The 27,893-nt window shown below is 31.8% G+C and overlaps 1 protein-coding gene across 5 annotated transcripts; it reads right to left on the bottom strand.

Moving 5' to 3' along the window:
• Window positions 1-37: 37 nt before the first annotated feature.
• On the bottom strand, window positions 38-27,893 carry LOC108732075 (phosphatidylcholine:ceramide cholinephosphotransferase 2). 5 transcript variants are annotated; one of them, XM_018462708.1, is made up of 7 exons: window positions 25,332-25,428; window positions 25,109-25,238; window positions 4,706-5,088; window positions 2,341-2,551; window positions 1,986-2,260; window positions 1,720-1,895; window positions 38-1,493 (listed from the first exon to the last, which is right to left on the bottom strand). In XM_018462708.1, exons 3-7 carry the CDS (start codon window positions 5,085-5,087, stop codon window positions 1,338-1,340), a joined length of 1,200 nt encoding a protein of 399 aa, XP_018318210.1. In that variant the 5' UTR covers window position 5,088; window positions 25,109-25,238; window positions 25,332-25,428; the 3' UTR covers window positions 38-1,337. The 5 variants fall into 5 exon arrangements, with proteins under 5 accessions (XP_018318210.1, XP_018318208.1, XP_018318207.1 ...); XM_018462706.1 differs by adding an exon at window positions 24,658-24,868 and having other exon boundaries at window positions 25,162-25,428; XM_018462705.1 differs by lacking the exons at window positions 25,109-25,238; window positions 25,332-25,428 and adding an exon at window positions 27,167-27,893.

The raw sequence follows: 27,893 nt of genomic DNA on the forward strand, positions 1-27,893 counted from the left end.
GTGCGTGTGTGCGTGCGTGCGTGGGTGTTGTGTAAAAAGTTTTAAAAATATTGTTAAGGAATTTTGATTAATAACTTTGATTAAATTATGTAATGTATGGTCCATCGCAAATGAAATTTGAATCTTTTACCTGCTATATATACAAGTTATTGTTATTATCGATTCGTATATATACAATTTGTACATATGGCAGGTAAGAGATGCAAATTCCATTTGTGATGGACCATATATTATGTAATTTAACCAAAGTTACGGAATTCCTTAATAATATAATTAAGACTTTTTATCAACTTTATATATATAATGGAGATGTCTTCTTATGACTCGGTGTGTTTAATTTGTCAACATTATATGAATTAATATTTACTATTGAGCGTTCTTGTTTTGGTCCCACGAAATTGCACAATCGCTTCTAGTATTGGATACTCGGTATTTCTTTCCAAAGCACGAAGGAAACAATTTCGAGGATGATCGACAATATAGAACTTTAATTAGGGCATCACGAGTCTACAATACATTTTTGGCAAATTCGTTTGCAAAATCGTTTTTCATCGGAATAATTCGTATCGCGAATGCAAAGTCAAGGACTACGACGTCTAGACATTGGAAGATCGAGACGTCGACTCAAGTCGAGCATGTAACGTCAAAGATTCGTTTAGAGGAAGGATTTATATTTTGTCCTAATATTTATTTACAATGGCCCTTTAAAATTTACAAGTACTTCTTATTGCATAATATCGCTCGAGTTTTTAAAAACACACATTTATCCTATGTTTACTTATCTATTATATTACTTTCAATTTGTAACTATTTGAAAATATAAACGCTATAAGCGAATCAATATGTGTCTCATTAACTCGAATACCTTCCTCTATTCGAATCTTTATATTATCATAAAATCCATCTCTCTATATCTATTCTTTATATTGTATATAAATTGTATAAAAATCAAACAAAAAATAAATTCGGGCTGACTGGACGATAACTTCACGTGAAAGAGCACGGGTATTGTGTCTACATAAGAGTTCACATGGATTATAAAGAAGTGAACAACACAAAATTTCATGCTTCAACAATGAATGTGCAGTTACTCTGAAAACAATCGTACGTCCCATGCATATTCTTTAGTGAATTCCACGTTAACAAGCCTCAATTTATACATACATTTGTGAATGCGTGCGTAGGTATGTGTGGAGTGTGTGTGTGTGTATGTGTGTGTGTGTGTGTGTGTGTGTGTGTGTGTGTATTGTGTGTATATAAATGTATTGTGTAAAATATATACAACAAAAGTAACTCCTTTGTTTTTAACAGCCTCTATCATAAAATCAAGACAAGTATTAACTATCCCGGTTAGGGTGCTTGGCAAGAAACCGTCGAGGCCAGGGTAGAGGCCAGTCATATTGTCGTGGCACTGTTCCGCCCACATTCTTCTCAAAATACTTGAAAATAGAGAACCACCAGAGCCGGGCCAAAAAATTGTTTGGTCCGTATTGCTGCAAAAATTTCATTATATTATACATTAACAATATACAAATTATAATGTAAATGTTATGATCATCATTTCACATATAGTATAGTTTATTAAAGTTTATTATTATCAAATATTATGTTTATTTGTAATTATAATTTATTAATGTTACTAAAATTTTATATTAATTTTTAAATAAATTATATTTTTCTTATATCAGAGAATTTTCAATGTTCGAAAGTAAAACATACCTTGAGATTTGGATTATTGGCTAGCGTGTGATAAATATACCACAGACGCGTAGTAACGTAGTAAGCTATAAGTACATCCACGGTATAATGGCCATGAGCTACCAAGACCATAATTACCCCGACGAGTACCGCTAAACCAGCTAACCAATGAATCGGTTGACATCTTCTTGGAGAATCTGAAATGCGTTACAAATCACTACGTGAAATTATACCGACATCATGTATATCCGTATTTGTTTCTAGAATAAATGATGAAAGATACATACACTCCTTAATAATCAGGTAACTGAGTACAAGCACAACCGTGTGCCCACTGTAAATATAATCTCCGCAATAAGTGTGTTTGCCATTAATGGACAAACCGAAGCCGGAGATGAGCTGCAAGACTCTCTTTGTCACGAGAAGCGGACTGGTATTGTTCGCCTTCGGGCTACAATAGTAAGTTTTACTGGCGATCGGTAAGACCGTCACGTACATTGTAACGCTTCTCATCATGTAGAGCAAGCCCATCAGCAGAAATATTCGTCTAGCTACTATGAATCTACGGAAATAAATTTGTTACATGGATTTATCTTTAGCAAAGATGATTTGGCATCGATTTACATTAGATTTTATACATACCTATGTTTATGAAAAATAATAAAAACCATCGCGGAATTGGACATGATCATAATCAAGACTTCCGAGACATTAAGAGCCCAATCCTGAGCAGTGACATTGTCTAGTACCACATCGGGAAGCGGTCCGTACGCATTTCTGTCTGGAACGCGCTCGTGTACCATTGCGAGGGAAGCCGTCGTCAGTATGAAGTTTACAACCATAAATAGAAATGCTGTAACAAAAGCAACATATATATATATATATATACATACTTAGACAAGTTTGATCCTTCACAGTGCTACTGTTAAAATTTCAGATAGATGTTCATTAGTTTCTTTGTTTTAATCGTGTAGTGCTGGGTTTAGATTCCCACTCGAGTGTCACTCAGATGTCACTCTATCCTTGTTGTTTACCGAATGTTAATCAAAAATAACATGACACCCGGAGAGCATCCGGGTGGGAATCCGAACACGCCCTAAATTAACCAACGTTTGGTTCCATCATAGCAATATATTCGCTTAAATTTCTTCAATTACAGAAATGTGAACGAGTGCATTGTCATGAAAAAATTTAAAGTTGGCTGCTTTACATGACCGAAATAAAGAAACTAATTGATACATCTGTCCAAAATTTTAGCAGTAATCCTGTAAAGGATCAAACTTGTCTAAAATTATAGCAGTTTGATATTTGTAGCGTTATTTCTGTGTTAAGCCGAGAACTTTTCGAACTACCCTCGTATATATATCTGCAACATCTTTCGTTCGAATGTAATTATCGTGCTATTTTCTTTTTTTATATGTGTTTCTTCCGTTCCCGGGTGCTCGAGAATAACTGCGAATTAATCAACTCTATCATGCAACGACGATCCGCATCGTAACAGATCTACGTTGTAATAACGGAATTTGTGAAATCCGCTGCACTGTGCATTTCGTGAACAGCGAATATTGTTCATCTCAATTAACTCTGATGCAAAAAGCCGTTGAGATAAATCACGCGAACTCTAGGCAAGAGGAGATCGATGGGAGGGAGGCTGTCTGAGATCAAATTACGCGAACAGAGATGTATCGAATGAATACCAGGCCATGTAATGACCTCGATCTCGATAGTCTCCCTGCTGCGAACGAACGTTACGTACACGGAGTTAAATTAGAGAGGTTCTGAAGTCGGCGGAATTATCTGGCGAGTTTCTTGATATTTACTCAGAAAATTGTTTGCTAATTCTCGTTCCATTCTTATTGCGTCAAGACATCATCAAAACATCCGGTCGTGGTAAAACCGAGAAAATGATAGAAAAAATATAAAACATTTGGTGTTGTTTAATGATTCGAGCGTACATTTTAACGATGCATTGTTTAATTATCAAAATATCTACTTATTATTTATTATAATTAGAAAAAATATTTGAAATATATAATTTCTGAAATTTATTTTAAAAAAATTCACAGTTATATATATATATATATATTCTTGTAAATTTACGACACACTGAAAAATTTTTAAGAAATTGTATTTGTTTTAAAAATTATGAAAAAAATAAATTACTTTTCTCTGAAAAAAGAGATGATATTTTGATATTGCGAGTTGAATGAACAATAGCGATTGTTGATTCAATCATTATGAATATAGCTTGGCTATTAGTAATATCAACTTTTTCGGCAATTCTGAAGGTCATGGACTTTTATTTTAAATAAACGGAAAAATTATTATATTACTGATATTTTGAAATAGAATTTTTGTACATCAGGATGTTTATTGTAATCTTGTAACAAAATTCTCTGAAAATTTCCGGATTTTGCAAATATTATTCAGAATTCAAGATAAGATTAGAGAATTAAGTAAGTTTACAGAGGCTTTTTAATGCATTTTAAAATAAATTAAAATGCGAGCAACGCAAATTATATATTGTAAATTAGTAAAAGTTCCATGAGACTCTATCTATCGTTTTTTTTTCTTCAATTAGAAACGCAAAATTTATATATAATAAGATAAGTATAGGGAACACTCACTACAATATCAGTGAGCTTCTCTCTATTGCTGTGTATTATCAACTATATACTTTTGATCGGTATTGTATATGCTTTTGTATACCATACTTATTGTCCAACCGACGCTTTGTATTATCAAGAAAAAATAGTGAAAGAAACAATGTTTTCAAAAAGAGACAAAATTTAATTTTAAAAGTAAAATTTCAAAAATTTTCCTAAGTACTGATAAAATTGTATGAAAAATTTTAAATTCAAAGATAAAAAAGAAATTCCTTGAAAATTCCAAGTTTATCTATGTAGTAAACACATTTTTTTCCAAGATATAACTCTCTATGTATTTGTCTCTCTATTTATCTAAAGAATAATTTTTTTAAAGCGATGGCATTACCACGTTCTCTTACCGAGAAACGTTTTCCATTTTTCCTTGGGGAAACGTGGCTCTTCGCGCAGCGGCGCCGGCATGTCGATCTTGACGATGCCACTGTTGGAACCATTCGGTATCCCAGGATGTCTGCCCAGACCTTCGATATCCTTCTCATCCTCATCATCCTCGTAGTAGTCCGAACCCGAGGCCACTCCGGACCACTTATCCTTGCTCTTGGATAACGGCGCGCCGGGCAAGAGCGGGTGCCGTTGATAAACATCGCTGGACTGTGCCATCCCGCTGCTGCTTCCATCAACCGCCGCTTCAACGTCCCTCTCGTGGCCCTCCCCGGCGCCCAACGGTCGATCGAAACTTCCGTAATCGTTGTGCAAACTAGTGGCCTTGGGATCTAATACCATCCTGTAGAGAACAGAAGTCAACTTGTCCTGAATCCGACTCTCGAGATGTACATTACATACTAGGAAACCTAATCATTGTGTTTTGAAATCGTTTGACTAGTATCTTCATCGGTGACAAAGTGATGACAGATGAGGAAAACGCACGGACTTGAGAAAATGAAATTGACCTTGACTTATGCGCTACTTGATCGCAAAGAAGAATAACCGAGCCATTGTTGAATCTAGATTCGCGAAATAAAAAATTGCTTTGCATGTTTGTATGTAAAATACCTAAAAGTGACACTATCTATCTTATTGAACCACCTCTGGAGATCCTCAAGTAAGAAATTGGACCGTTTAAACAATTTTGATTGGTCAGCCATATTTTTCAGGACCTGCTTAAAATAGAGCGAAATAGGTGCATAAGATAGAATGAGATGCGTGGACATCTTATGCATAATCTATCTCAATCTATCTTAAGCAGGTCCTAAAAAATTTGGCGAACCAAACGTATGGTGTCCAATCTCTTACTTGAGGATCTCCAATCATCCCTATCTTATAATACCACTATGTGGTCTTTCCAATGATTGTTTGATCGTCTCGAAGATGTTTTCACATATTTTTCCCTTCTTTTTCATATTTTTATCTACAGAATGCTTTGATTCTTTTCTTATTATCTAGAGGTCAAAGTTTATTCTACTAATATTCATTTCTGTCATCAATGACTAATATAGATTCTTTAATCTCAGTTTAATTTACTCTTTATCTTTTTCTCTAGTTCTAAAAATTAGAAGAAAATAAACAATAAGCTGAACCGAGATTGAAGTTAATTGGCATAAATAGTAGTTACTTGCTCAACGATCGACGTACTGATAAAATTGACATTGTACGTGACATACATTTGCGAACGGTGCATATTTACCCGGAGTCACGTCCCGTGTAAAGTGTGATATTTTTAAACATTTACTACCATACAAAGGAAAAAGATTATCGTGACTAGAAAGAAAGTGTGGATCCGAGCTGACAAAAGCCGCTGATCGCAACCGAACGAGATGACTGTCTTTTTGTGGATAGAGCTCACTCCGTGCGATATGAGAATCCTGGGGTGTGTTTCGAGTTACGTATGAAGCGCATGATGCATCATTTGTCCTTGTTGTTTACCAAATAATAAAGAAGGATAAAATGATACTAATTTGGAACGCACCCGTAATTAGAAACGTCGGTAGGATACGGCCCCGCCAGTAGTATCAGTACCTCCATTTTGTAAGGGATTACGCATAATTAAAGGAATAGGGAACGGAGAACAGAGAATAAGAATTTCATCCTATCAGAAACTGTGCATTCCACAGTACATGGTTTTGATAGGTTAAAATTCTTATTCTCTGTACCCTTTTCTTTGTTTCTTTAATTGTGCACTGCCTCTAACTCTTAAGGGGATATTGGAGTCGGATATTGACAAAACGCACATTTCGTACTTTTTCATTTTCTTCGTTTTTCTAAAGACGCCTTCAAACGATATGGCCAACGTATGCCAACATTAGCAAATATCAGCATACACATACATGGCATATATAATTATCCATATTGAATGTAGTCAATATTTAGCGAATCTGTGCAAAGTTAGCGTATACATTAGTGTTAGGAACACTAATATACATTGACCATATCGTCTGGAAGTACCTTTATACAGAAATTAAAAAAAATCCTTTTTCACAATAAAAGAAAAAACACAATAGTTGTAAGAAAACACAAACCTGTATGAAAAATAAAAAAAATTGCCTATAATAGTTTCCTGTTACCACGCATGTTATTTCTTCACACATATAAATGATTCCAAATATACATATATCCAACAAAAAGTAGTTTCCCACATCTGAATAATTTATAAGAATATAATGAGACCTTCAAATTATGATTTTGAAGCTCACAAGAGAAGTGAATGGAAATATACAATCTGAATACATAATAACTTAGCATTTATGCGATATACAGGGTGTCCCATTTTAATATCCCACCCCAAATAACTTTTTTATTTTTGATCTTAGAAAAAAATAAAAAAGTTATTTGGGGTGGGATATTAAAATGGGACACCCTGTATAGGACATAACACAGCAAGAAATAAACATAATGTTTTACTTAATGTATGTAATGTTTTACTTAATATATGTGATATGTGTGTTTTATTTGGAATTAAGAATGGGCGTGTTCACCAGACTCAACAGTTGAATGAGTGCTCGCTGTTATTAGTGTATTCCTCTAGATCATCCAATCAGACCTTTAGATCTAATTAGATCGACATCGATCAAGTTCGGCCGTTGCTCCAGCATCCTCTTAAAGTTTAGTATTGTTATGTCGTCACGCAGCAACTTTTTTACCATATATAACATCTGCACAACGACAATATAACGATATTGGTACTGTTATTAAAAGTCCAAACATTTTTGTATAACGCTCATTGTTAAATTCATAACATTAAATTATACCCAATTTGAGTTATTTTTGATAATTTCTATAGGCCAGTGCTTCCACTCAATATGTCATTGTTAAAGCAATAAAGTTAAACGATTTAATTCAAGAAAACGTATTAAATTTGACTTAAATTTAATTCATAATACTTACTAAGTGCATACAATACTAAGGACATTGTTAACTTTGAAATTAACCACGAAAATGAATTGATTTATATTTTGACACACATGAAAGTTAAAAATAACACATAAAATGTCAAGAAATTGAGTCGTCATTACTCCTTTGACGATCTAACTGCATTATGCATAAGGTGTAAGAAAATCAATCAGAGTTTTTCATTTTGTATTTTCATTAATTGTTTTCTTATATCTTATGCGTTATGCAAAAGTCTTGTGTTGCAACCTTATAAATTACAAAGTTATATATATATATTGAACTAGTACACGGAAAGAACGACTTTGCTGAGTTATTTAAAAATTTAGCTAGATACAGATTTGAAAATAATTTTGTTGAATTTTCAAAATAAGTACGTAGAATCTCAAACAAGATGAACCATTGTTGCAAAAAGTTTTGACGATGTAGTAATCAGTTTGAGCATCCTACATAATTATTTTGATGGTTTAACAAAATTATTTTTAGATATCTACATCTAGCTAAACTTTTAGATATTTCAGCAAAACCGCATCCTTTCCATGTATTGTACACAGAGAAAAAGATTTGTTTGGACTCGAGAGTTCTATTTATATTTGTTTCACTGAAACAATCTTAATTTTAAATGAAACATATTTTGTTTAATAAAAAAACTTTAATTTTAATACAAATAATCACATTTTTAAAGATCTATTTGGTTGGACTATTCTAATGTATATTTAATTTGAAGAAACTTTTTCTTTGTATAGGGATTTATGTTTTGTGCAACCGAGGTAACGATCAGCCAAATGAGATTCAACGTGCATCGGTCACGCTGAGATAAAAAATTTTTATTCCTCTACGTAATTTTTTATGATCCATTTATCCTTTTGCCTATGTCGCAAAGAGGTAACGATTGGGAACAACTTGCGTAGCAACAAGTAGGTGATCCTCGGGTGAAAAAAAATATTTTAATTTTCTTACTTAGCATCATTATGACGAGTCTCTTCTTTTACCTGCGCCTCGTGCACATCGCTCGGCATCTCCGAAAACATATCACTGCAGCGCAGCATTTCGTCCAGGCGCGAACTCTCGTCAAACACAACCAGACGCATTCTAATATGAATCGCGTTACGTTGCATCGTGCACCGGTGAGATATAACGTAATGCTTTCGATTGGCGAACAGGCTATACACGCGGCGTTAGGATGATATCCACCCGTGACATAAATGTTTAACATCAAGGCCTGTGCTTAACATGATATGTGATTTCATGGGAAAGGTAACGGCTGTGCCGGACACCTCTGCCCAACAACTCGAGCTTGACATGGTAAGGCTAAGTATCGCCCACGTTTATTGAACAAATTACAGTTTGACGATGCAGAACATGATCTGCGCTCATTAAAGCCTAGAGCACTCGCGAGAAGTGATTACACAATTGTACTATTGTAACATATCCCTCGAACAATCAGGGACACACACAACGTCAGAATATAATTTAAATCCTCAACGTCAGAATATAATTTAAATCCTCAACGTCAGAATATAATTTAAATCCTCAAAATAGATATATTACAAAATCTCACAGATACATATAATCTTTTGAAGAAATAATATCGTATTAATTTTCACGTAGGTACTGTCATTAAAAGATTCTTAACTCTTTGCGCTCCAAGTGTTGATCTGGTTGGATTTACAGTGAGTGCAAAAAATATTCGTACAGAGAAAATATTTTTTTAAATAACTTTATTTTTAAAAAGTAAATATTATCCAGCGAGAAATGAGTCATCGAATTGATATCAAATCGATATAGATACGATGATTTCAACAATTTGACATCAATTCGATGTTTAATTGATGATCATTTCTTGTTGGGTAATTAACAATTTATTCATAAAAAATAAAATAAACTGTATGTTTCTTAAAATTATATATACCAAAAAAATGTGTATTAATTATAGAAAATATATCATCTAAAAAAATAAGCGAAAATTAAAAATTGTATTGTTTGGATGCTCAAAAAGTATTCGTACAGTCGAGAAATTTGGCTTTTAAAATCAGGAATACATGCGAAGCTCGTTTGTTTATGTTAGAATAGAATATATTCATTGTATAAAATTGCTAATTAATGTTTATTTTCTACAAATAAGACTTTTTTTATAACAAATTTTCTTGTATGAATACTTTTTGCTCTCACTGTATATGAATTTTGTTTGATTCCAATTCAATTGATAATAACAGTAAAACTTTGTAGAGTGTTATTTCTCTCTTAAGAAGGTAATGTAGTTGAGAAATTCAAAAAATTAATTTTTTTACCTTTTTAAATATTTAGAATTTCAAAAATAAGTTCCTAAAAGGTTTTATTTGTATTATCTAAATTTTTTAAAACAAAATGTATTATATATATCATTATATATTTTTATTAAAAATATATTAAATATATTATATATATATATATCATAAAAATATTTTTAACATATTTTTGTAACGAACTTTTGTGTTTAACGCTCTATCAACGCGCTCAAAGGCCACTATTATTAGGCGTAGACTAAATAAAAGTGAAAAACATGAGCATTTCAAGTTAGGAAGATTTGTTGTATGGCCCCGGTATCACCGATTAAAGAAAAACTTTCATTCTTTATAAGTATTATAATTGTAATGTATATATACGAAACGTTAGAACAAGTTTTTTTTAAACCATATTTTTCAAATCAGTCGACACTCAACAAAAATAGTTTATACTATTATTTAAATCGCTGATTTTTCAAAAACTATTGAAGATATCAAATCACTTTTGCGTTTATGTATTAATGTACATACAATATGTGTCTGTTTATTGCATAAACTATAGGATTATTACAATGTCCATAAATTCACTTTCTTCGTATAAATGTCAAATTAAAAAATTTTATTTAAAATTTAGAGTCTTTTAAATTTCCAGTGGAAAATATTGCAAATTGTTAAAATAGCACAGTTTTAAAAGACTACAAATTTTAAATCAATATTTTAATTTGACATTATAAGAAAAGGGAAAGTGGAAAATTTCCTAGTTCATACTATAGCCACATTCATAATAATTAAAAATATTTTCAAATTTTTTGTCTCGGTTGAGTTTGAAGGCCACAATCATATCAACTTCATCGACACTTTTTTTTTACATTTTACTTTTAAGTGTATGTAACATAAAAATTAATAAGTATTTAGTCACATTAAAATTTGTAGGTATTTACTAAATATGTACCTACAAGCAGATGTATAGAAGCGTATATAGAAAGATATATGCAATTTTCTTTCAAAAAATTCCCAAAAATAGGCCACATTTTTTTTATGCTGTAAATTACCCTTTTAATATACATATATAAAAAAATGCAGTACGAAATTTACGATACATATTTTGTCATAAATTTATGGCGCGCGAAGTAAAACTCTTTACATGAAAATTTGCAAAACGCAAGTTAATGGACTTTTTTAATGTGAAGTTTATTGCGGAGATAAGAAAGTTAAAGAAGTCTAAACCGTCATTATATACAGATAGCGATCTTCCTTGACATTTTCACGAAGAAAAATAAAAAATTAGTTGAAGAATCGGTCTTTGCAAGATAATGTGCGCAAATATAGAACATTTAACAATACGATCCTATTTATGATTCGGCATAAAAATACGAGTTTCTAGAACGATCTAATACGATTACACCTAATAAAAGACTTTTCGTGCGAAACGGATCCCCAAGACGACGGATATTGCTTTTACGAGGTCAAAAGACGGGATTCTTGGAATGCGACTTTTGAGTTCGTACCGATAAGTCGTAAAAAGCTTTCTCACCTCGATCACAACCCTTTTGACCCGATTACCATTCTCGTGGATCCACGTAAAGTTAACACGATATTTTATTGATATAAAGAAAACAGCTATAATTAAAATATTTTTAAACAAAGTTCCGGTTACAATATTTTTCAAGTTAGAAAAAAGAAAGGGAAGATATATGTATATAATCTATAATATAAATATTTACTCCTTAATCTTGATACTTTAGTTTAAGATTTCGTAATCATAACGTATTTTAAAGAATTAATTAAGCTGCTGCACGTAAAGGTGCTTAAGAACTACAACTTACTCGCATAACGACGTAAATTGTTGTGTATATACAATATATGCATATATATATATACTATTGTACATATGCTACAGTGAATATACTACTGTATATATGTTACTGTGTATATACTACTCTACATATCCCATTTCCTGCGCAATATCCACGTGTAAACAGCCTTTGCTTTATTCTAGTTAATTCACAAAGTTCATTAATACTGCACACAGTCTAGCATTTTGTAGCACGTTTGAACTAAGAACTTGTGTTAAACTTTCGTATATAAAAAGAAGAAAATCAAACAGATATATAAAAGTTAATCATTAATAAAAATAATATTCCGTAAAACAATGATAATTATCGATTCCATATTTGAAATTAAATGTCAAATATCTGAAATATTTTTAACGCACATATATATCTCTTTAATTATTAAATTTTATTCTCTTTAATTATGTTTTTATGAAACATTATGTATAGCTATACATACATAGAGTATGATACTTGCGATAATATCAGTTCTTAAAGACGGATTATTTACTTATTTAGTTAGATATTTACTATTCTAAGGTCTTACATACCAAGTATGTAGAAGTCTCAATAACTTTCGTAACAGGTGAACATTTTCACATAACTATGTTCGAGAACATACGACACTATCTAACGGTTCGTAATCCATTAGCGCGGAAAGACAAAACTTTGCGACAGCTAAGTACATAGTTATCGTTATTTACTACTACTACTACTACTACTATTAGTACTACTATTACTACTACTACTACATTTTGACGCGTCACTGTGCCAAATTGCAATGCGCGGTTTACTGTGAAATACGATAAGCATAGCCACTTGTCGATGCAAAACATGAAACAAGATGTCAATATAATTGTAACAATGTTCGGAATTTCCAGACAACTCTATGTAAACCATTACGATAGTTTCATTTATTTTGAAAGTCTACACAAATTGCTCGAAAAAAAATTTCATATGTATACATGAAAAGAATGATTTGCGGAAATATTTAAGAATTTAACTAGATACAGATATGAAAATAATTTTATTGGATCATTAAAATAATAGAAATTTCAAGCACGATCAATAATACTGCTAAAAAAGTGACACTCTAACAACTAACTTGACACTCTAAGAACTAACTTGACACTCTAATAACTAACTTGATACTCTAACAACTAACTTGAGCATTATAATTATTTTTTCATAATTCAATAAAATTATTTTCAGATCTGTATCTAATTAAATTTTTTAATATTTCAGTAAAACTGATCTTTCCGTACACATGCTTATTAGTCATAATAACGTATGCATATTAGTCATAAAAACTGTAAATGTATCGCGTGTACTTTCTGATAACAGATTAACATCCTCATGTGTACGCTTCAATATTTATACTTCGCCAACGAATATGTTATTTGTGACTCCGAGAAATATTCTTGAAAAAAAAAAAAAAAAACTTATTACAAAACAGAAAAGTCTACTTCAAAAATAGTTTTATATAAAAAATTTTTTTATTTCAAGAATTTTTATTTTAAAAATGTTTCAGATTTTCAAATTTTGTCGATACCAAAATGTTACTTATAATATTTGGATGAAATACCAATACATCAAATGTTCAATAAATAAATGATAAATATGATTTACAACTCGGTAAATTAATGTATAATTTAAAGTATAATAATATTTAAGATATGGAATTTATTAACTCAACAGAAACGAAATATGAATTATGACCTAATAAAATATTTCGCAAAAATAGATTATTTGTAGTATTTGTTATGATTCATATAATTATATCATTAGCATAAGACGCTTATTCGTTTTTATTCTTTATTTATCCTTCGTCATCGCGCAAAAGCGACCGCATGACATCACAATAGCCGAAACCTCGCCTATGATTTTCAAAGCCTGGAGGGTTTGGCTGCAATATCGCGCTATTCTCTTAAATTAAACGTGCCACAAAATTGCTATTCTATTGTACGTCAAACTACAAAGTAATTTGCGAAATTGCACGAGCTTTCAGTTGCCACAACGCAAATTAGAAAATTGCTTAATGTTAATTCTAAATGATATGAAATTGTATCACACGGAAAATCTTTTTCGCGTATATGCCATAGTAATGACGTCATGACGTTCTTTACGATTTTTTTACATTGGAAGTAAAGCGTCTTTTATATTCGAATAAATCACTTTAAAAATGTTCTATAATTTTATCAGATGAAATATATTTGATATATTTGATCCATAAGATATCTGATCTTTTCTAAATCGGTTTAAGTCGCATCAATAAAAAACCGTCATTAAATTTCTATGTGTAATATATATATATATGTATATATATTCCCTATTTCTTAAATAGAAAATCTCAATAATTAAAATTGGAATACGAGAATTAAAATGAGAGATTTAATTTTAATTTTATTTTTAATTCTGGATATTCTATACCTACTATCCAATTTCTATATTATCCAATATTTTTGTAGCGATTTTTTGGAAAAGATTTTATGTTTTAGAATTAATCAAGAAATTTTCTGGTACAGATTAACTATTATACATTATTATAATATCAAATTGCACCGACGAGAATAAGTATAATTAAATTCATCATTGCGACTAACATTTCAAGACTAAAAAAGATTTCGGCGCGCGATTTGCAGGATTGAATATATGTATAAATTCACACTGAAATATTTAAACAGTAAGATCCGCTTTGACCGCGCGCGTGAATATAGAATTTCTCTTACTTAATTAAATATATTAATTTTAATCTTTTCGAGATAAATATACTTATCGTTTTCGTGACCATAGGGTCATGGAAACTCGGGGGAGATCGATCGAGGGTTCAATCACCGCTCTTTAGATACGGTTCAATAAGCCTTATCAGAAAACTAACAAGATTTCTGTAATCTTGTTGTTATATGCGGAATGACTCATTTATTCACTGAATAATTTACAACGCAATTTGTTTTAACTGTAAAACTATTGATTGCACTGTGTAACAAGGATTTTGTTTCACGACTTGTGGCAGGTGATTCTGATAAGTTTTTTCCTGTAGTTTACGAATCCGTTGTTGAAAATGATTCAGCTCGTTCAGGTTTTTGAGAAAAACCAAGTTAAAAGGTAAAAAAAAACACGACTTTAGCAAGTTGTTAAAAAAAAATAGGATGTCACAGAAATTCGAATATTAGCTCGAATGAAAAGTCGAACCTTAAAGCTATATAATTGCTTCTAAAAAAATCTGTGCTATAAAAAAATGTCATATTTTTACTTATTCATCTTTATTTTATGGTTGCAGTTTAAAGTTTGAGCTTTCATTCAAGCTATCAAATTTCTATGACGTCCTATTTCTTCAAAACAACTTCAAAAACGGCCAAATATGCGTTTGTTTACTTTTTAAACCGGTTTTTCTAAAAAACCTGATATACTGGAGCATTTTAAATTACATATTCATATTCTACGGGAAAAAACTTCTGTCACACGTCATGAAACATGAAAAATGTTTAAAAATATTACACAGTGTTATTATACACTTCCACGAAAAAGCCTCGAGCAAATCAGACAATATTTGAAGAAGATTGAATAACACGATGCTAAGCACAAATATTCTTTTCAAAGTTGTTATTAAAATTATTAAACTAATATATCAATGCAATGCTGTTATCAGCCATTATGACAAAAATTTAAAAAAAGATAAATTGTAAAATATTTCTTTTCTGAATATGTTTAATGTCAAATATATAGGCATCGCCAGTAGTGCTAGTCATTTTCCACATATCAAGTAAGATAATATAGTGAACGAATTTTTATACAGATTATTGGACAATCAATAATACATATGATAACACCAATTAAAAAAACTGAAAGAAATCGATGAAACGTCCGTACAATTGCTTAAAAGTTTATCGTTAATATTTTCAATTTTTTAATTAGATTTTATTGCATATAATTCCTTTTTTAATCTAGTAATTCGACCACGGACGCTTTTCAGCGAAACCCCTATCTAATTACGTCACGAACAGACTGCCTAACCCATGACTCATTTCCTTTTTCCTCTCAACTGATTCATGGTAGCCGACCTCCGATATTTCGAATTAATTTTTGATCGCACAAATAGATGCCACGTTGACGGCATTAAGGCGTTGAGTGATGGCGCCAATTCGTCAATAAGTAAATAAAATAAAGAAATAAATTTCACGTTCGCAGAAATACATTAATGCCACGAGGAAAATAGTTACCTCATTAATATGACGTGTGTGAAGTTGGCATTAATATAAATGACTGTTAAAAATGTCATGAAATTTAATGTACTTTTAAGTTACACAAATTAAATTTAATTTAATGACATTACATTAAATTTAATGTATCGGTAAATGAAAAATATATTTGTGTAAAATTTGGTGTACCTTTCATAAAATTTTATATAGATTTGCACGAAACTTAATGCGTGAACATTTTTAAGTTACTTGTAACTTCATTTTCATTTTACAATATTAATGTTTTTAATGCACCTGCTTGAAATTTGCTCCCGTTACGTAATATATGAAATTTGCTGCCTTTTTTGTAACAATGTAGATATTTATCAGTATATTCATCAAAGAAATAATAGTGTATTCATTAATAACTCGAAAAATAGAATAATGTGATAGTTCTTGTTTATAACGTCTTTTAAAAGTATCTTAATCAATAATATGATTAAAATTTCATTTTGCATATAATTACCGAAACAATATCGATTTAGTAATAAATAAACCGTATGATTTTAAAAAATTTTCTATTGTAGTTAATAATAAGCGCATATATGTACGCGAATAATTATATTTAGCGAGAACAGTTATGAATGTGACAAAATTTAGAAAGCTCGAAGAAAATTCACTTAAATATATAAATAGTTTTTATTTATTTATTTATCCAAATAGATATTTATTATAGCTTCAAAATTTAAGTTTCGCTGGAATAAATGATTAAATAATTCATTACGAGCGCATATAAATCGTTTCTATCACATATCGGATACACCCGCGTCTATCACATTGCACAGAGTAATCTGAGACCATATTCTCGAAAAAATATCGCATATGAAAATATGCAAAAATACTATATAGTACGTTACATATATTCTAGATCTTTCTGGTATTTTCGTATACGGTATTTTTCGAGAATAAGGTCCCTATTCAGTTGCATACATGGTTGCTCGTGTATATAAAAAGAAAAAGAACATACATTCGGTATCATAAATACAAATGATCAAATCAATCACAAATGTGATACGAAGGATATTGTAGCAGCTTGCTAATGTCGAAGAATTGATGACGAATCTTGTAAAATTATGAATAGAACCGTTATGGCACGAAGGCGATCGAAGGTCAAATTACTCGATCATTTCCATTACAATAGCACGCAAAAGAAGTTATAAAGCTGAAAGAAAATAGTATAATACATATTGCTTTTAGTTCATTTTACAATTTGTTTTCGGTTATTTAAATAAAACATTAACTGAGCATAAATAATCAAAACATGAACTGGTTATTTAAATAAACATTAACTGAGCATAAATAATTTTTAGAATAACATAAGTATTATTCGAAACTTGTATGTTTTATCAACTTGTATGTTTTATCAACTTTTATGTATGTTTTATGTATGTTTTATCAACAAGTCAATCTATAATATAATTTTTGATGAAATCGACTCTCAATAGATTTTACTCATTTTCGAAAAGGAAAATGTATTCAAATACATTGATTTCAATTTCTAAGCTTTCTATTTAGAAAACAAGTTAATTGGAAACAGAAACTGTATGTACATGTATTTAAGTAAATTTAAGTAAATTTATTTAAGTAAATTTTCCTCGAACTTTCTAAATTTCGTCACATTCGTAACTGTTCTCGCCAAATATAATTTTCACCTAATTACAATTATCAATTTTTCAAAAGCATCTCAGATGTATATCTTCAATAAAAACTTGAAAAACGATATCTTAGTTGTTTTGCTAATCCAATTTTTTTAGTCTTCTTAGCTTGCTCGCAAATAATTAAAGGATCGATAAGGTTTCGATGTAAATGTTAATAGCATTAAATATCTCCTATCATCAATAGGGGTTTGTCACGAAGCCGACTTTTCGCGTCGGTTCTGACGTCGTCGCCACATCCCGGATGGAAATACAATGAGTATCGTATTATGTAAGGAATGCAGACTCATTGGGAAATATTACTTGAAGAAAAATCCGTAAAAAAGAAGACATGAGAAAATGTTCTAATCAGATTTATGGATCATAAATAGCGAAACCAACGGAGCACAAAATATCGAGCATATTCTTACTCACACGTCAAGTAAAAAAACCGTTTGTAGAGGCTTCATACTGCCGCACCACATAATTACTACAGAAAGGAAAATCGTGCGTGAGTAACAAGGAAAAGAGAGACAAAGAGGGAGACGGAGATCTGGAGAGAGGGAAATTGTGGTAACCCTGATGGATGAGAGAAGAGAAGAGTGGAAAGGGAAGAGAAATGCCAGGGCAGGGCCGAATAATCGAAACGATAGAGCGACGATGGGCGGATAAAAATAAGAATAAAAATTATGACAGTTTTTTAAATCTCAACTATTACGTTAAAATTAAAAATTCAGAAAGGAAAATTGTGATTATCTATACCATGGTCCAGCAAAATCTAGCTAGTCAATTCAAGAATAATTCCAGAACATTCCAGGTAAAAATCCTGATTTTTCCAGGTTTATCCATCGATTATTTTAATTATATAATTTTCATCGATTCGTGCAATATTATATGCTTTGTATTCAAGTATAGGATTCTCTACGAATGAATTAAAACGTTAACAAATTGAGAACAATATTATTTATTGCCTTATAAATAATATCAAAGAAACGTTCCGTCCACACAAATGATTTTTTACTATGTTCTATTTTAGACATTAAATTCAAGTTTTCTATTGGTAACTAATTGCACTTTTAAAGAAGGATTTATGTCCAAACACAACTTTTCTTTTTTTTTCACGCTCTGACTTTTTTTTTAGAAATGAAAGAATATTAATAATAAGAATATTAATAATAAGAATAATAATAAATTCCAGGCCAGCCCTGAAATTTCAGGGGTTTTCCAGGAATTTTCCAGGATCCAAGGATATTCAAGAACCGCTGAATATGGAACCCATATGGTTCGTAAGAACTATGAAAAATTTCCGTAAAGGAAACATAAAGAAAGGTCCAGGTAAAAGAAACTTTAGAAACACGACTTAAAATATTCCAAAATTTATGTTGTAAAATAGTATGAAACAACGAAATCGAAATAACATGCCTGCGATGTCTTAGCTGTTACGAACGAAAGCTGTTCAAAATCAAGTAAAAGGTCAAATCGCTCCAAGGTCTCATAAGAGACGCTATTCCAAAAATATCTAGTTAAACACTGTTAAATTCATAATGCTAAATTATACCCAATTTGAGTTATTTTTAATTTTATCTATAAGTCTGTCGTCAATACTTTTACTTAATGTCGTTAATTTCACTAAAATAATGGAGTTAAATAATTTAACTCAAGAAAATATATTAAATTTAACTCAAATTTAGATTATTTACTTAGTGCATACGTGAATATAGACAATATTTACTTTGAAACTACTACAGAAATAGATTGATTTACATTTTGATACAAATGGAAGTTAAAAATAACAAAATATTATTTAACTCAACGGATTGGGCTACCATTGTTTCTTTAATATCTTATTAAAATTCTTTAGTATCTTATTAAAATAACGATGAAGAATTTAGCAATCGCATGCATAATCATTCGATTAAATTCATGAATATTGAAAGAAAAAAAATATGTTTCTCAGGATAGATTTTGGCATAGCCTCGTTTGAGCATGTTTATCGAATAAATATCGAGCCAAGTGCCAAGAGGATCGAAAGATAAAGAAAATGTATGATGCGTTCGAAGAGACGTTATTAGCGCTATTTGTATCATTTAGAGATCTTATAACAGTCTAACCACGAGATGACAAACTTTAGATCGGTCGGTCGTTTTTGTCAACTTCAGTAAATTAGAATGAGATAGCATATATAAAAAGAGTCAGTAAATATACCCGTCTTTTTCACTCTTGATTTGACAAAATAACTCATGGCCAAACTGTTACAGAGTCTTTCTAACGTCATTCTACACACGGAAAAATACCATTCTATTGCTAAGAAAAGTGTTTACTCAATTTATTTTCTTCCTTTTAAATAATATTATATTTAACCAAGAATATTTCTTTGATAATAATTTTTAAATATATCTACTTATTATAAATTTTAGAAAAACTCATTATTATGTACTCAAAACAAGAATTACTTTCTTTTGAAGAATACTATATAAAATGAATCAAAGAAACGACTTTATGTATAATGCGCATCAAATTTGTTTTAATTTAATAATCTCGATTAAAGTATTAAACTTACTAAGATTTAAAATATATTTTGAATAAATTTAATGCTTGTGATAAACTCTCTTATGATAAATTTGCGAATATATAAACTTTTAAGATACTTGGAACAAGTAATTGTACCTACAGTATGTATTTTTCTGTATGTATCTTTATTGTTTATATAGACCAGAAACAACTAAGAACAATAACAACAAACAACAATAGACCTGAAACAACTAAAGATAGAATGACACAAATGACGCTAATTGTATTTTCCCAAACGCATTTATAGATCTATAATTAGCGGATCTAAAAACGGAACAACGTATTTCATTTTCTCGTGCACGTGCACTTGGCAGCAATGAGTGCGCACGCACTCGGATACACAGGTGGTTCACGCGGTGATCTAACTTTATCTAAGCAGCCCTTAGGCCCGTTTTCACAATATATGGTTACCTAAAGATTAAAGGTTACCAACAGATTCATCAATGAAATTCATTCATGAATTTCTCGGTTACCTTTAACCTTTAGGTAACCATATATTGTGAAATCGGGCGCACGATCAATCATCTTTCCATAATTTCACGCGTGTTTCTGATCACGATTTCACCTTCACAGAGAAAGACTTTTCATGATAAAGATCAAATATCATAAATCTCAAAAAGAGGTGTTATCTATATAGATCATGAAACATACGTGCAGATATAAGCCACGAATTAAAATGAATTTTCATAGGTGATGAATTGTAATATCAAGTCCATAAATTTCAGACATTGCTCAGAATTATTAAATTCCTCGAAAAAGCTAGTGCTTCATCCTCTTTTAGGATTTAAGAGATAAAACCAATAATCTATTTTTTTTTTTATTATATAAGACGTGCCTGATAAATATAATCCGCGAATTAAAATGAGTATTCAGTGGATGATGAATTGTAATATAAAGTCCATGAATTTTAAACGTTTCTCAAGATTATTAAATTCCTCGAAAAAGCTAGCAGTGCTTCGTCCTTTTTCAAGATTTAATAGATAAAACCAATAATATTCTATTAAAATTCTATTTAAAAAAAATTTATATAAAACGTGCGTTATAAGTATGACGCGCAAATTAAAATGAGTATTCAGTGAGTGATAAATTGTAACATCAAGTTCATAAATTTCAGACGTTTTTCAAGATTAACAAAAATTTCTCGACAAAGTTAGCAGTGCCTCTTTCTCTCTTTCAAGATTTAAGAAATAAAACCAACAATTATGAAAGTTTATAGATTATTTCTTCAGACTTCTCCAAGATATATATTTCGAAGATTTAAATCGATTTACGTAACAAATCGTTTAACACAAATAATAACAATCTAAGTTGATGATGGCCAAGGTTAACCGCTTTATATGAAAATACTGAATAGTCATATAGCTGTTGCGACATATAATAAGACGAACGAGGTTTGATTAACGGAAGGAGGGACTAACCGTCTTTAACATTGAGATGATGACGAGGTTTATCGTCTTCTCGAGTCTCAACTGATACTGCGCTCTGAAATGTATTCTACGTGACAACGATGTCGACTTACTTATCTATAATAATCACCTGAGCGCAGTAAATCAAGCATTATAAATCATGTAGCGATCTAAAATTATGTAATGAATCAACTTTGTAACTAATTTTGGTGAATTTATCATCGAAGAAATTTTTCCTTCTCGATCATTATTGTCATTTGTAAGAAATCAACATTGTCAACACGATGCATTTTAGAGCACACTTCAACGGTCACATCTGCGGTAGACCAGATTACACATCAGATATTTTTGTAACCAGCTGTTCAATCAAATATCTCTGCACGTATAATGCGATCTACAGCTGCGTCACAGATTACACGCGCGTGCAACAATACAAATATAAATAATATAAATAATAACGAATACAAATATAATTAATTCTTATTAATTCTTAAATATAAATAATGATTGAAAAATATTTTCTTGCTATATTTTTTTTTGTATAAATCCGATTATCTTAACAAATATAAGTGATTGATAGATATTTTCTTACAATACTTTTTGTTTGCGATGATTAGCTCATCGGAATTGCAAATATGATAAACAATACGCTTTAACGTTCGCAAAAAATTTTAACGTTCTAGCAACAATTTGTGAGTGTTCTACATAATTATTTTAATGACCCAAACAAAATTACTTCCAAGTTTGTATTTATCTAAATTTTTAGATACTCCAGTAAAACTGTTCTTTCCATGTACGAACAAGTATTCGTTGAGACGATATGACTAGTTTAAAAGTGAGATAATACGAATATTGTCGTGAGATAATACGAACAATGATAACGTTTGAGTTATGTGTGTAGCTATAAAATCGTCACATAAAGGCGGCACTCGAAAGATTGAGGCTCGTATTCAAAATGCTAACATCGTAACCGTTCATCATCGATAAATACGCGCTTTTATGTTGAAATTCTATAATATACATAACGTGACTATATGCTAAATACGCGCTAACATCATAAAAGCGCGTTCTAAATACGGATTTGGAATTCTAAAAATGATGCAAAACGTTTGTATTAAAGATTGTAAATAAAATTTAATAGAAAACTTTCGTATAACATTAATATGTTTTAAATAATTAAAATCTTGATTTTCGTAAAAAAAAAAGATTTATTTTTCTCAACAGAGTAGTTTAAATTTTAATCTTTCGAAAATTTTTGTATGAAAAATATTTAGTTGTATGAAATTAATACTCCTTTTCTATCAAATGACTATTAAGATTTTTTAAATATTCGGTCTGCAATAAAATTAATTAATATGTAGATCGTTGACTTACCCAAATCGTGGTATATGAGGAAAATAATATCGGTTATTAAAATGCGTGATAACAAAATGAGAGACTTGAAATGCACGATTCTTCATTGAATCAGAAATCAGTGATAAAAAATTTTATCGCGATCAAGTAGCGTATAAGTAGTTAATTTCAACATTAAAATCTAATCAATATTTTTGTGTTGATAAAGAATTTTCAAGGATCTAGTGTTTTACCGATGTTTTATGTGTTGTCTGTGTGTAAAATTAATAATATTAACAAACAATGTAATTATATATATGTGCATCTCTAAAAATACGCTACAATATACAAATTATTTTCTTACTCGGCTGAAAACTGTTGAAAAAGAAAAATTAATTAGAACGGATTCCATAATTCTAGGTGCGAGACAAACGTATTGCACGATTGGTACGATATTATTAACATAACTGTGCTGTCATGATAACGAATGAAATAAGAACACAGGGCAATGTCCATCTTGCAAAAACAACGGCACATATTATTTCCTACGCATTTAGTCTTCGAAATACGAATATAGATACAGATAATTTTATTTACGTACAAAAATAAAACTAAATTTTGTGCTATAAATCAACGATAATAGGAACGATTTTATTGAAGTATCTAAAATTTAACTAGATATAGAAAATAAGTTTCAGACCATCAAAATAATTATGTAAAACGCTCAAACTAGTTGCCAGAATATTAAAATTTCTTGCAGAATTATCATTAACGTTTAAACATTGATTAACATGACATAATTATTTTGATAATCCAACACAGTTATTTTCAGATCTGTAACTAATAGCGAATTTTAGTGCGCATCTAGTGCATATTAAGGTCTATTACACAATAGAGTCGCAATTCGTAAGTCGTAAGAAATTAACCAATCATAGTCGATTATTTTTGTCATATTCAACTGTGATTGGCCAATTTCTTACGGCTTACGAATTGCGACTCTATTGTGTAACAGGTCTAAAGCCTGTTGGGCACTGATTTAATCTGTGTGAAATGCAAATATTTCGAATTATAAAATACAAAGTTTACTTAACAAAAATAATAAAATATATTGAGAATTTTATTGAATTTGATTTTATATGTTTACATCATGTATATGTTTTACGTCAATTTGTGTACGACGGCTTTACCCCGGATCTACAATAGGGTTTTAAGCCTTAAGCCATAAGAAATGGGCGAATCACAGTCGATTATTCCCCTCGGATTCGACTGTAATTGGTAAATTTCTTACGGCTTAAGGCTTAAAACACCTATTGTAGATCCGGACTTAATGTGCACCCGTGCGCACTGAGTGCATCCAATCGGATTCGCTATTAGATACTTCAGCAAAACCGTTCTTTCCATGCAAGAATTAAAATCGTACGATATAAGTATTACAAATTAAGTAACGTACAGTGTTATCTGAAAGATCTATGATTGAAGTCTTTATGATTGAAGATTGATGTCTATATGATTGAAGAAAATAATAGCGACAATAAGATACAAAAAGAGGCTTTGATACGCTGTAGAACTATGTAGATACCCAGAATTATGTATATCCAGGACTTAGGCATGTAACCCCGATAATACAAACGGGCATAAAAACGAAAGAGAAATAATAGAAAGAATGAACCTGTAAATTAGGTCTCGCCATACCTTGTTAAAGCACTGGGCAATTCGACCTTGACAGGTAGTCTTAATTTATGCATTTTATTTTATACATACACACACTGCTATGTCATTAACAGTACAGTCTCCTCTTTGCCTCTTTTTCTCTCTCTCTCTCTCTCTCTTTCTCCCGCAGCCAGATGCGTAGACGTGCACACACGCGTTTTTAACACGCTGCGTGTGCCGCGTCTACGTACGACTACGTGCGAAGCGATGTAACGGGAAACATAACCAATAAGATATGTACCCAAATACAATCGCTTTCTTCAAAGAGGGGAACGGAGGTAGGAGAGAGAGCCACAGAAAGAGTTCGAACGTGGAGCGTTGGTACGGAGAGAGAGAGACCAAAGGGGGGAAAAAAATCAGAAAGAGAAAGAGAGAATGTGTGAAACAAGAGGGTTACACAACACTAATCAAACGACACACGAACGAAACTAACCAACTATATAACGGAGGAGCGGGGGAGAGGGCGGTCTAGTTAGTGATTTTTACATGGGCACTGGACGGCAAGCGATTCCTCTTCGAGCTCACGCTCGTCTCTCGCCGACGATGGATTCTCGAGACTCGATCTTCGATGCAAATTCATTTAGTCACCGTTAAAGCCACTCGCGACGGGCAACGGACGCACGTCAACGCACGTATGTAATTAAATGTAGGTTTACTCCGTGCGCGTATCGGTTGGACGTTGGACGACGCCACCGGCGGCGATCCGTATTGTCCGCCGTCGGGTCGGTCGGTCGCACACACACTGGCAGCCCCGAGCCCGAGACTACGCGCACCACTCTTCACCCGTGCTGGTTTACATACTCCGACGGCCAGATGTGATACGATGATATTTCGTGGAAAAAAAGAACGAGCGAAGATGGCGTCGTTCGATTCGTTCATCGCGTGCGATTCGTCTATCGCGCGCGTTCGCGGCAATACAAAATAATGGACCGGACAGACTCTGTGAGTTCATAGAGCAATTATAATTATCGAAGAATCACGTGTGAACAAATTTTAACGTTCATCCGCGAGATAAAGCGTACGACTCGTATGAGCGCGGGTTTCTTCGAATTATTCGACGTCGCGCGGCGATGTGAGCGCACCTACGACGATTACGAATTGCGATAAGTCAGCTGCGAGATATCGACCGATATCTACCCGCCAAAATTCGAACGGTTTCTCTAGTTTGATTCGATCCAATATATGTATGATTAGGGGCGGAATCCGTAGACGGTGCTCAAGATTCGAGATGGTCTAATGTTTAATTTCTTCACTTTCAGATAAGTTGCGGATAATCTTATCCAGGAGATATCTCTTGGATAAAGTTATTTAGAGGTGAAGAAATTGGACATAAGACCGAACTATGGATTCCGGCCTAGTTTCGAAGATGTCGAATGAGGTTACTTACTGATTTATAGAATCTAATCATGGATTAATCAAATAAATCATTTGTCACTGTCTATATTATATAATACGATTCGTATAAAAATTAAGTAATCTGTTCGACTGCAGTGAAAGTTGACATCGCTTGTATGGGTTTCAAGATGACTCGTCTATTATTGTCTTAAAAAAATTAAAATTGATAAGAACAAAAGACTCTTAATTTCAATAAACAATAAATATATTAAAGGACATGTAAGAGTCTAAATTTCAAATGTTATGTTAAAAATGATAGAATATTTTTTTTTTTTTACATAATAGATACTAAAAATAATTAGTGTTTATTAAAAAAAAACAGTACTATTCGATGGAACCGAATTATTTGCTTTATCTTTTTTTAACGAATGATAGAATAATGTACATAATTTGTTACTTGTTGATATTTCCATCGCCCTATATTTCATCGACATCACTAACATCGAAAAATATTTGCGATGGAGTATAAAATATGTATGGTAATGAAATGAGATCGATGAAAAATGATATAGAATTGACGATGAAAATATTGCTTTATTCAAAGCAGATGATACATTATTGATGTCGTTTAATGCTGCTCGTAAATCTGGCTGGAAGTACAAACGCGATCATGATATACGATCTGATCCTTTCTTCAAGTGATGATTGGATAACGCATAATGTAACTGTAATAAAATAATCAATAACATGATAAATAACTCATGATAATACGTCTCATGAGACGTAGAAATGTAAAATTGTTTCAAGCAGAAATCAAAGTACCATGCGCTGCAGAAATTAGTAATTAAACATGTTATTGTTAAACCTACGACATTGCCTTCCTATTCTTTCTCATGAATTCAAATCGTTAATCCGTCGATCAATGAATAAAAGTTGAATACATTAATGATTCATTTATCTTTTTGCGACATAAATAGCCAATAAAAAATTCATTGATGATAGAAAAGCAATTAGATTTATTAACGACACGTTCTTTTAATTGTTTCGTATTATTCATGCAACTTAAAATTGCCAAAATAGGGCAAATACAAACAAGTGGATACAAAATGTACACAGAGAATATTTGTTGAGGGATCGAGCGGAGATAATAGCTTACCTAAGCAACGCTTTCCTCCAACAGTAGTCCGTCTCGATGACAAGCAGCTGCAGTTTCATCATATATGTGGACGTGGACCAAGACATACGAACAAATCATAAACGGTTAATGACTCTCTTATTCGTCTCCCAGCGAAAATTCTCCTTCATTTTCTAATTCTTTCTTTTCTTGCTCCTTCTCTTTCTTTTCGTTAATGAAGGCGTGATTCCGTGCTATTCGAGTTGCGATTAGCGCGACCCAATTATCCAGGTTTGTGTTATCGATCAATTAGAACGAAGCACACGGAACGAAACAGAGCAAACTGACACATGAGTGCTCTTTTTTTTTCTCCTTTTTCTTGCTGTAGTGAAAAAAGAAAAAATTTAAAGGAAGATGCAGGTCGAAGATTCCCCGGGAAGCGCACGAAATGATACACTGCACAGTAGCTGAAGATGTATTAAACGCGATGATGATCGCTTATTTGGAAAGCTGTGAAAACGGAAGCGGTCGAGTTGCGAGATCTCGAAGAGAACGGCTTCTGATCATCTTCGTAGCTTGTTGCCGTTACATGTTCCTATCTGCCGCTGTTTTCTCACACTAAACTCACAATCAGATAATGACGAAAAAAAAATAGCACGGGAACCCGCCCGCCTGGCTGTCTGCTTGCTACCGTAGCTGATATACGTGCTCCTCCATCCAATACGCGTCGCGACGCCAACGAAGGCGCACGCGCTTCCTCATGGATCGC

The sequence above is a fragment of the Mycetomoellerius zeteki genome, unplaced genomic scaffold (genome assembly GCF_001594055.1).
Source record: "Mycetomoellerius zeteki isolate Tzet28-1 unplaced genomic scaffold, Tzet1.0 scaffold145, whole genome shotgun sequence".
In the NCBI taxonomy this organism is placed as follows: Eukaryota; Metazoa; Arthropoda; class Insecta; order Hymenoptera; family Formicidae; genus Mycetomoellerius; species Mycetomoellerius zeteki.